The 11,994-nt window shown below is 34.9% G+C and overlaps 1 protein-coding gene across 4 annotated transcripts in view; it reads right to left on the bottom strand.

The window, feature by feature from the left end:
- Positions 1 to 6,523: 6,523 nt before the first annotated feature.
- Positions 6,524 to 11,994, bottom strand: part of Ap4e1 (adaptor related protein complex 4 subunit epsilon 1) — a 77,775-nt gene continuing 72,304 nt past the window's right edge. Inside the window, exons 22-23 of one of the 4 annotated variants that reach the window (XR_006855438.2) lie at positions 8,797 to 9,308; positions 6,532 to 7,901 (exon numbers count right to left, since the gene is read on the bottom strand). Coding sequence is in view for 2 of the 4 variants with exons in the window: in XM_046461436.2 (XP_046317392.1) it covers positions 9,273 to 9,308 (36 nt within the window). In the remaining 2 variants the exon portion in view is untranslated. Of the gene's footprint in view, positions 9,309 to 11,994 lie in introns of all 4 variants that reach the window. The other 3 variants (XR_006855439.2, XM_046461436.2, XM_046461434.2) reach the window with 3 other exon arrangements.

Here is an 11,994-nt window from a genome sequence, read left to right as displayed (position 1 = left end):
TCCCTATTTTGGCATCATTTCTTTTTAGACTTGAGACAATACATGTAACATTACCTCTTCCATCACCACTGAAAATAACGGTTTATTTTAACCACCCATAAAACAATTTCATATTCTATCATAATATTTATGCATTAAATGTGATACTTGACCTGATTTTGTTCTGTTTTCATTTTTTCTTACCATTACATTCATATGTTTACATGAAAACTTCCAAAATTGGCCAGAACCATGTTGAAGCAGAAAAAATGATGACAGCAAATGAAACAACATGTTTGTAGATATTTATGATGTTGTAACTTTCTAAAGCTTTAAAAGCCAGCTCCTTGTATCAAGATAATATTGGTAGTGCTGGTATTTATGGCAAATCATAAGTGAACATGTTGGGTGCCTATTTTGGGTAATGACTACTTTTAGGGCTATAGAAGAATCTCTCACTGTAGATCACTCTGCTTGACATTACTTGTCCTCAGGAGAATCTCTGGATGACTGTTTAAGAGAGGCTGATCTAAGAAGGAGGTGGCCAGGCTGCATACAAGGGGGTTATGGGCTTTATCACCTGCCCAGGTGAAGAGTGGTTTCTGTTGTTCTCAGGTTGTGCCCTTGAAGCAGGTGAGGATTCACAAAGCCCTATGTCCATTTCTGCTTCTTTTCCTCATCTTTTCCTCCTGCCTACATCCTAATTCTAGTTCTCCCTGTAGACTGACTACTGTGGAACTCAAACACAATTACCTGCCCTATCATTTCTCCATCTGCCTATCTAGGTCCTCTCTCAAGCCATGAAGTCCACACTCCTCTTCCACCCTTCATGTATACCTCTAGATAATAGGACTTAGCTATTCTGTTCATTTGCAGGTTTTTTCCATTTCAGGAAAAAAGTGCCAAAAAACCTTTGGCTGTTTTCAATCAGTGGCATCATTTCATGTTCAGCTTCCCAAATTCTGGTCAGTTTGAGAAAAGAGAAGTTTCTCAGCAGAAGAGCACTATGCGCCTAGTGAAGTTTTAGGAGCTCCCAGAAGAAGCCCGAAATTCTAACATTCATTAGAAATCCTTCTTTTGAGCAATTCACCATGCGGCCATACATTTCTGTGCAGAGTTTGAATACTCTTGAAAGCAATTCATAGTAATCCATTATCATGACATAACACCTTGGCAAGACAACTGTATGTCAAATAGCTGACTTAGCAAATTTTGATTGGAGATGGAAGATGAGGTATGTAAAATGCAGAAAATCCCAGGTCCCATTAAATAGAATAATGATAAGGTGGGCAACACCAAGCACCGAAGGATTATGACAAAAAAAAAAGAAGTGGGGAGAAGATCCAAAACAATCAAGGTTCAATCAGAAAACAGGAATCATTCCAAAAATTTCCAACAAAGAACTGAATACAGAGAATTAATTACCAAGTTGATGAAAGAGCTGAAAATCTTAGCAAAGATTAGTGATGCACTCCAGAGTTAGCAAAATTGGAAAGATACTACCAAGCCCTAGGGCTGGCAGAACAGAGGTTAGACAATGTTACTTGCTCTCAGGAGCTTGAGATGTCCAGGTGAAATCAAAATTTGAAGTAGATTTACACATATTCCCACTTCCATTTCTGTGTAAACCACCTATTCAGGACTCTTTAAAGACTTAACTAAAGATTACTTAAAAGATTAAAGACAGTCACCATATCCCATGGAACCCAGTCTAGATCCCATTAGGCATCAAAGAAAAAATTGTCATTTTCAAGTCTTTGAATAAACATAAAAGAGAAGAATGAATGTCATCAACCATTTCCCCTGTTCTCTCCTATCCCAGACGACTCTCTCTCCCAGACCATTAGAAGTAGGGAGACCACATATTCTGATTTTCCAAGGACAGTCCCAAAATACACTTTTTTCCTGGCATCCCCTCTTGTTCATCCTAGAATTCCCATCTTGTACTGAAGTATTATTATCAAAAATTTCATTAAAATAAACTGGGATAGATTTCCACTTTACACTTCTTCTACTATAGTTTCAGCTAGTGGCATGTGAGACTCATGCACAGGCACAAATTTATTAATTTAACACATTTGAAAGAAGATGATCTATAATTCCTCTTTTCCCAATTCTTCTCTTATACAATATCCCTTTCACAGATGATTTGCACTAATAAAATTAAGTACATCAACAAGTAGGACCAGCTAACTCCAAGGCTTGGAAGTATCTGTCACTTTTACCAGCCTGTTGTGTCATGGCCAATACACAGACTTTCCAATGCATAAAGTGCTTGGACCACTAATTAGAAGGGTTAGTGAGAAGTTATTAGGGTTAGTGTAGATGAAATATGAGATTAAAAAAAAAAAGGCAGAACACAAGGGACGTTTTCTGGATGCTCTTGTTATTTTGGTTATCATTTAGTATATGATGCTAATTTACTATTATTTATTTATTTTGTTATTTGTTTAATATTTTGCAGTGAATTCTTTTGGGAGCAATAAACTAAAAAAACGAAAATGTTTAGTGAAAATTTAAATACCAAATTTCCATTTCACAAGACAGTAGATGATGGATGTTACTTGAACAAAATGTTTGTCTATATTTACCACCTACTGCTGTGATCTGACTACATAAGAATGAGAAGCGTCTGCTTCAGAAATTAACAATCATTTTAAGAAGACGGCATCCAAGGATATTAATTTGTCATATGCAGCTGCAGAAGGTGTGTTTACAAATCATTCCACAAAGCACAACTTTTCATGTGAGCAAATGATTCCCCCCCAAAACTAGGTTTTACTCATTATTGATTCCAAGTTTTCTCATGCATAGACAAAAAACAAATTAACAGTAGAAGAACCCTGCCAACAGTTAAATGATGCTACCTCAAAACCAGTGTTATCAGATGGTTCAGACAGAAAATCAGTTAATTCCAACAATACCTCAAGTTTTCATTGAATTAAATTTTAAAATGATTATTCTGCCAAAAGCATTTGACATTATTTTGAATGTTATAAATTCAATTAAAAAATTGACATTAAAGATAGAATTATTTATTTTTGCAATGGTTTTATAAGTACAAATTTGGTAGAGTTTTTTAATTGTAATAAAACTAATGTGCATATCAAATTACGACTCTAATAATCAAAAGTGTACTTATAATTCATTGTGTACATAATTTTTAATTATAAATATATTTAAAATTATATTGTAAATTATGATATACTACCAAAGTAGCAACTAATTAAAATTTGTACATACTTTATATATTCAGAGTGCAAGATTTTTTTAATAAAAATGTTAAATGTTTTTAAATGCTTCAGTATGACAGTTCAAACTTTTTACTATATATCATCAATTACATTTCAGAAAGTCCAAACCTCTAAGGAATACTTTTGAAATCAACTTAAGTATCCTGAGTGACACTGAACTTTTACATAAAACAATCTCCAAATTTGTTCTAAATTAATTGGAAATCTTTTATCAGAGCATCCTTAAATGAAATGCAAAAAAACGAGTTTTTGAGGTTTGTATCAAAATGTGGTTATCAACAGATACAGAAAAAAGGATTTGACAAAATCCAACATTATATCATGATAAATACACTCAGGAGACTAAGAATAGAAGGAAACTTTCACAATCTGATCAAGAAAACCATGAAAAACACAGTAGTTAACATCATATTTAATGGTGAAAGACTGAAAGCTATCCCTCGAAGTTCAAGAACAAAGCAAGGGCTGCTCACTTTCACTGCTTCTATTTAATATTGTATTGGAGGTTCTAGTCAGGGCAATTATTCAAGAAAAAAAAGTCACTCAGATTGGAAAAAAGAAAACTTATCTCTATTTTTAATTGACATCTTACATATAGAAACCTCTAAAGAACCTACTCTAAAACAAAACAAGCAAACAAAAAAATCTACCATAATTCATAATAAATTATTTCATCTAAGTTTCAGTATATAAGATGAATATACAAAAATCAGTTGTTTTCTATACAGTAGCAATGACCAATCTGAAAATGAAATTAATGAAACAATTAAATTTACAAGAACATCAAAAAGAATAAAATAGGGCTGGGGATATAGTTCAGTTGGTAGAATGCTTGCCTCACATGCACAAGGCTCTGGGTTAAATCCCTAGCACCACAAAAAAATAAAATAAAATAAAATACTTAGGAATAAATTAACCAACAAAGTATAAGACTTATATAATAAAAACTACAAAACATCATTGAAAGAAATTAAAGACATTAAATGCAAAGGCATAGTCATGGATTAGGAGATTTAAGACTATTAAAATGGCAATATTCCACAAATTAACCTATAGATTGAGCAGAATCTTTGTCTACTTTTGTTTTTGAGAAATGGACAGAAACCAAAAATATCATATGAAATTGCAAGGAACACAGAACAACCAAGACAAAAAGTTGGAGGACTCATATGTCCCAATTCCAAAGCTACTCCAAAGCTACAATAATCAAGATCATGTGGCACAAGGACAGATGTATGAAACAATGAGGCAGAATTGAGAGTCCAACCAATAAATCCAAATATTTATGGTCAATTGATTTTTGGCAAAGGTACCAAGGCCATTCAATGAGGAAATAATAATCCTTCAACAAATGGTGCTGGGACAACTGGATACCTACATGGGAAGAATACATCTGGGTCTCTGCTTTATAATACAAATAGAAACACAAAATTAATCAAATACTTAAATATAAGCACTGAAACTATAAAACTCTTACAAGAAAGTACAGGTGAAAATCTGCATTACCTTGGATTAAGCAATGATTTCTTAAATATGACACCAAAGATACTATCAAACAAAAAATAAACTAGATGTAATCAAAATGTAATACTTTTTGCTTCAAAGGACCTCATTAAGAAAGCAAAAAGAGGGGCTGGGGCTGGGGCTGTAGTTCAGTGGCAGAGCGCTTGCCTAGCATGTGTGAGGCACTGGGTTCAATACTTAGTACCATATTAAAAAAAAATTAAAAAGCAAAATAAAGGCATTCTGTCCATCTACAACTACAAAAAAATTTAAAAAATAATAAAGCAAAAAGAGAGCCCAAAGAATGAGGGAAATATCTGTAAATCATACATCTATTAAGGGTCTAATATATAGAATATACAAAAACTCAAAAGACCAAATTATCTAATTAAAATATAGGCATAGGATTCTATAGACATTTCTTCAAATAAGATGTGATGCTGAGCATGTGAAAACAGAAGTAGAAAAATACAAACCAAACCCACAATGAGCTATTATTTCACACCCACGAGGATAAATGCAATAAAAATAATGGACAATAACAAGTGTTGATAAGGAGACAGAGAAATTGGCTGGTGGGAATACAAAATGGTATAGCTACTATGGAAAAGGGTATGGCTATTGCTCAAAAAGTTAAACATAAAGTTCATTAAAAAAAACTCTTATTCACTTCCATAAGTGTCTTAATTTCCATCCTAAGTTATATGGTCACACTATTCAATTTAAAAAAATTAGTCCAGGTCCTCTGTACCATGCACCAAAACATGGAGCACTAAGCAGAACACCACACCTTTACTGAGAAGATGATCCCCTCTGAACACCTAGTAGTGTTCCCACAGTTATCTGTGTCCCCACAGCAATTAGCCATTCAGGAATGGTCATTATGTAATTTCCCCAAACTGGAAACTCTCTAGGGCAAATGGCATTGCCCAGGTACCTAAATGATGTAAAGAAGGAAACAAGGAAAAGAGGAAGGGTAGAGGAAAGATTACCTTCACTTTTTAGCTCTATGATCTGTTCATGCAGCTGAAATCCCCAAGGGTCATGTTCCTTCTGTTCTTTATTGTTTGGTCTCTGGAGAATCATGGGAAGCCTAGCATAACTGGTACTTGACCCCTCTCCTCTCTGAGGCTCTGGGATTGGCAGCCATGAAGCCCTGAATCAGACAGAAAAACTGCATTTGGTCTAACACCAGCCTCAGCTCCAGCCTCAGACAGTTGGCCCTGAACTCCAGGGGTTCCTGCTGCCCTGGGCTGGCTCCCAGGACACTAGACAGGGCCCAGTAGTCTGAATTTTTCATACTGTGCCCTGTTGGAGGCTAATTGTGGCACTTTGACTGAAAAATATTTTATTTAGAGGGTCTCAAGTTTATGTGGCTGAAATAATTTATTAACCTTGAAAAGATATTGATGGTTAATAATATCAAACACATTTATTTCATTAAATATATGTATATACATGGGTAGATGTGTCTACATATTTATGTTGAATTTATTTGCTTGTTTATTTGAGGTGATTATTGTTACTACAATACTACAAAAAATGCCAGTAAATAATTAATCATCAGTGATTAACTTGCTGAAAATAGTTTTCCTCTGGCTTCACAATCATGTATTTCAATAAAATAAAATAATCACAGAATTATTTAATTTCCCAACTCAACTACCAAATTAATCTAAAACAATAAACAAGTTACTACAATCTCTCAATTTTCCTTATTCTAGCTGGACTTTTGGCAGTCAGAATGGCTTTAAGTCCACAAGTAACCAGGAAAAGAAAAAGCAAAATTCGTCTTTTTTTTTTTTTTAATTTTTTATTGTTGGTTGTTCAAAACATTACAAATTTCTTGACATATTTTTTTTTTCAAAATTCGTCTTTTCAGGAGAAAAAGAATCCTTCTCTGTGACAGGCTGTGACTTATCAATCTGCTCACAGACATTAGGATACCCTCTTATTGGCAGAGCTCCCAAAAGGCCAGCTGCTCCTCATCAAAGCCAAGAGGTGTGGAAGAAAAAAAAGAAAAGAAAAATGAAATAAGAAAAAAAGGCAGAGGATATTCAAGAAAGATTATAAAATCCCAGTGCAAGTCCTGACTCCATTACTAAATACCTATATGACCTCAGACAAGTCACTTAAACCCTCTAGGCCTATTTATTCATCAAGAAAATAGGAAAATCTGTGTTACAAAATTTGGGGGAAATTAAGACTAAACACATGATACTGTTTAGAACAGCTTCTAACTCAGTTGCATTTAATGTTTCCGTGTTATAATAAGAATTTACATTTCCTTGGAGGCCTTTTAGAATGTCATTATAGATAGTAGATAAATCATATGGAGAAGTGACTCTGAAATAAACTTGCAATCTACAAGTTTGGAATCTCCTAATGTAAGGGAGGTTGTTATAAATTGATTTCACACAAAAGACAGAGAGGGCAATAGGTTTCATTTTGAGTGGCAATTCAGGTTAACTAGTAGTGAGTGTGTGAAGTGTTATGATAGGAAAGATTCTGAAGTTAAGTCTTGAATCCAAGAGAAGAGAGATGAGATAGATCGTAACATCATGATCACAGAAGAGGAAGTGATGAACTGTGTCATTCCTGCTCCTATGTGCTCAAAGGACCTACCTACAATGAGTTTTGTGACCAAGTTCATGAGAAGAACTCAGCCAATGATATTAAACCAAGAAAAGATTTAGTCAAGAATCACTTCATTTAAAAAAATTAACAAAGGAACATGCCAGTACTGATAACATCTAGAGCATAGAAGGAATGACTCTTTAAAAATATCCTTTACCGACTCACACCCTTAACATCTGGGGAAGAAGTAAAGAAGGAATACTGCTGGGCAGTACAGGAGCATGCCATAATTTTCCACATTTAGAAGTTTAATGTCCACAGAGGGAAAACTTATTTAAGAAACAGCCACCCTATCTTCTCTTTCCCCTGAAAAATTATTGCTGTGTAAATCATTAGTCTAAATCAGTAATCCAGAGTACACAGTATTCTCTCACAAAGAACATTCTCAAATACCACTCACAATTCTGATAGGTCAGCTCAGACTGGTCTACCACAGAGTTCTCAGCCTTGGGCTGCTCCAGCAAAGGCTTCTGCTCTTGTGCCCTTCTGCATAGGTATCTCTTTATGCAAACCTTCAGAGACCTTATTCTGATGGGAAGATATAAGAATTCCTCTTCAATTAGTTTTCTTAATCCAACACTGAGTTGTCACAATTAGGGGCTCTTCTTTTGAGATAACTGCACCTACCTAATTTTTGCTGCATTATCTTCAATAACCTGGTCAAATCAAAACAACAAAGTAGTATTCTGTGTCTATACAGAGTGACATTTGCTTCTTAATGACTTCTTTGTGAAATTAAAACCTGGTTAGAGCTCTATATCTTATGGCTAAGAGTGACAAGAACTGGATTTGCCCTCTAGTCTTAAAACAACTACGAAAATGAAGAAACTTTATGAAATCATGATTTTCAGACAGTGAAAAACAACCAGTATAGGATCCCCCTAAGACAAGTAAAAAAGCAAGGCAAACTATTTGGCCATCCCAGAGCACTGCCTGGAAGCAGTTTCTAGGGCACAGCACAGAAAGGAGAAATCTGAAGAGTTCAGGAAAGCCAGGGTAACTAGAATTGGGGATGGAAATAGTTTGTATCCAACAATCAAAGTATCCCCATGATACAGGGGACATCTCAGAAGGGTAGTGCCCTAGTGGGAATAAATTTAAGGCTGCTCTGGACCCAGATAATAAAGCCAAAAGACAAGTCTTAAAATTATACAACTTATTGCAAGTAATTCAACTGTGTACCCAAACATAAAAGAGTACAATAAAATTCAGCACACAATAACATAAAATTCATAATGTCTGGCATCTAGTAAAAAAAAATTACCAGGCATGTAAAAAGGCAGGAAAATATGACCAATAATCAGGAGAAAATGCATCAATAGAAATGACAGAGATGATAGATTATCAAACCAGGACATTAAGAAAACAGCAATTAAAAATACAATCCACATCCTGGGGTGTAGTTGAGTTACAGAACACTTACCTCACATGTGTGAAGCCCTGGGTTCAATCTCCAGCACTACAGAAGCAAACATTCCGTATATTTATGAAAGGAGATGAAAACATGAGCATGATGGAGCAGTGAAGATATTAAAAATACCTAAATGGAATCTCTAGAGATGAAAAAATATGATATCTAAAGTGAAGAACACACTGGATCAGATTAATACCACACTAGATAAAAAGAAAAGTTAGATATAGAAAGGAGGTAAAGAGGAGAACAATACATATTAAACTCTTCCAGAGTAGAGGGAAGAGTTAATTCTTCCTTTGAAAGTACAATTCCCTCTGAACTGCCATTAAAGTTTAAGTATAGCATAATTTAAGGTTAGAATTAGTAGTAAGGAAAGAACAGTCACTGATTTTTCTCCCTATATTTGATTTTTGTGGGAATATACATTGAGGTCTTGGTTGAAAGGTGAGAGGGCTGGGGATGTGGCTCAGTGGTAGAATGCTTGCCTAGCATGCAGTAGACCCTGGGTTCAATTCCCAGCACTAAAAAAAAAAAAGAAAAAGAAAGAAGAAATTAATAATAATATCAGAGGCAGCACTGTACAACAGAAATAAAAACACAAGTCACGCTAACTTTAAATTTTCAACAACAGCAGATGAGGTAGAGGGGGAAGATGGGAGGGGAGGGGAGGGGAGGGGGGATAGTAGGGGATAGGAAAGGTAGCAGAATACAACAGTCACTAATATGGCATTATGTAAAAATGTGAATGTGTAACCGATGTGATTCTGCAATTTGTATTTGGGGTAAAAATGGGAGTTCATAACCCACTTGAATCAAATGTATGAAAGATGATATGTCATGAGCTTTGTAATGTTTTGAACAACCAATAAATAATGATCAAGTCTTAAAAAAATTTTTCAAGTGGTCATATCAAAAATAAGAAGAGGTGAAACTAATTTTAATAATATATTTTAACAAAATATAACCCAAATATTATCGTTTCAATAACATTAAGATTTTTAAATATTTTCCATTCTTTTTGTACTAAATCTTTAAAATCCAATGTTTATTTTATACTTAGAAAACATCTCAATTCTAACTAGCCACATTTCAAGTGCTCTCTTACTACCTATGGCTATTGGCTAACATACTGAACATGGGTCTAAGCAGTTGAATTATTCAGGGTAGTGCTAGTGTTGTATCAAATCCCCAAATCTCAATGACTGACCCAACTAAAACTTATTTTTACTTAAGGGTATAATCTAGGGAAGTCGACAAGGAAAGAGACTCTGCTCTATTCAGGAACTCAAATTCCTTCCAGTTAGCAACACCCATCCTCACCCTTTTGAAGTCTCACTAGATTCTCTCCATCTAGCCACCTGATAGAGTGAGGGCAGGCAAAATATTTTAGGGGCCATGCCTAAAAATTGTGCACACCATTTCCACCAACATCCATTAGAATAGAATTGGTAAGAATTCAGTCACATAGTCACATGGAAAGTCCAATTACAATGGAGCTGAGAAATATGGAAGAGCATGTGGACATAGTTGTCACAACTGTAGCATTTTACAGATTAGAGCTGATCAATGTCTAATCAGAGTCTGAACAACTGAAGGCCAGCTCTCCTGCACAGCAGAAAAAAAAATGGCCATGAAAAAATGATTCCATTGAACATTAAGATTCAGTGAATTGGGTTGGGGTGTAACTCTGTGGTAGAGTGCTTGCTTAGCACGTGTGAAGCAGTGGGTTCAATCCTCAGCACCACATATAAATAAATAAAATAAAGGTATTGTATCCATCTATAAATAAAAAATTTAAGAAATAAAGATCCAGTGAATTATGCTGAAACTCCATGAGTAAGAGGATGTTCTTCCTCATTGTTCTAGAGAAATGTGTAACAATCTGTTCCCCACTTGACAATAGGGAGAAGAGTAATCTCCTTGAACTAAGAAGAAAGAGTCAGGAACACAATCTGTGACAGAAAAGTCTTGATTTACTTGGAGCAGCCCTGAGACTCTGAATTTCAGAACAAATGAGGATGTAAAATCTATTCTGGTCCTATCGCTCCCTTTACCTTTCAAAGCTGAAAACTAAATCCAAGAAAGAAAAGGAATCTGTTCAAGGTCAGAACTAATTAGATCAGAATTATAAGTTATTATAATTATAAATATACAACTGCAGGTAAATGTTGGCTTCCTGAGTTCATACAGGCAAATGAAGTCAAAGGCAAAGGCAATCTCATGTACTCCTCAGCTAATGCTACAACAATCCTATATAATAAACCATCAGAAGAACTCAGCGGTAACAACAAAAAGCATTTTTTCTCATGTTCATAGATCTGCATGCAGGTCAACTATGTTTAGCTGATCCAACTGGCTTGGTAGGTAACTCTACATCAAGACAGCAGTGCTAGAGGGCTCTAGGCTCCAGAGTTAGGATCCAGCCTTGAAGTTGTAAATTGAGTTGAGCTCCGATTAATGCCATTGAAAAAGCTGCAATTACCAGCATATTATATTCTCATGGAGAATCACAATTATAGAATCACATAGACATTTAAGACCTCTATTCACATTATATTTACTAATATTTTATTGGCTACACTAATAATAATGGAAGGAGAAAGAAGAATGAAACAATAATACAAACTATCACATCTTGTGGATGGTTTAATAGGAAAAGGGAGAAATCAAAGCTGAGCAACTGTTATCTGTCTCCATAGGTACTGATAGTCTGGCAGCCCTTGTATTCTCCAAAGAAGATACAACACAGATTAATAATATAAGCAACAATCCAGGTTGAAACAATGATTCCACTTTATAGAAAATTGCTCAAGCTTCATCACCAGGGGCGTCCCAAGTTGTTAGGATTACAGGCATGCACCACTGTGCCCAGCATGTCTATTTTTGATGACAGGACCATGTGGTTTTGGTTACTATAGCTTTGTAGTACATTTTGAAATCAAGAAGTTTGATGCTTCCAACACTGTAGATTGCTTTGAATATTGAGGATCTTTTGTGGTTACCATATACATTTTAGGATTGTTTTCCTATCTCAGTGAAGTATGACAGGGGTATTTTAATAGAGATTGTATTGAATGTATACATCACCTTGGGTAGTATAGACATTTAACAATATTAACTTTTCCAACTTACAAACATAGGATATGGTTCCAGTTATTTGTATCCTCTTCAGGTTCTTTTGTCAATATTTATAGTTTGCATTGTAAA

Source organism: Marmota monax, unplaced genomic scaffold (genome assembly GCF_021218885.2).
Source record: "Marmota monax isolate L192 unplaced genomic scaffold, Marmota_monax_Labrador192_F-V1.1 WCK01_AAM20220418_F8-fsc00001, whole genome shotgun sequence".
Taxonomy (NCBI): Eukaryota; Metazoa; Chordata; class Mammalia; order Rodentia; family Sciuridae; genus Marmota; species Marmota monax.
The sequence above is the reverse complement of the archived record's forward strand: the minus strand, read 5'-3'. Positions and strand labels throughout refer to the sequence as shown.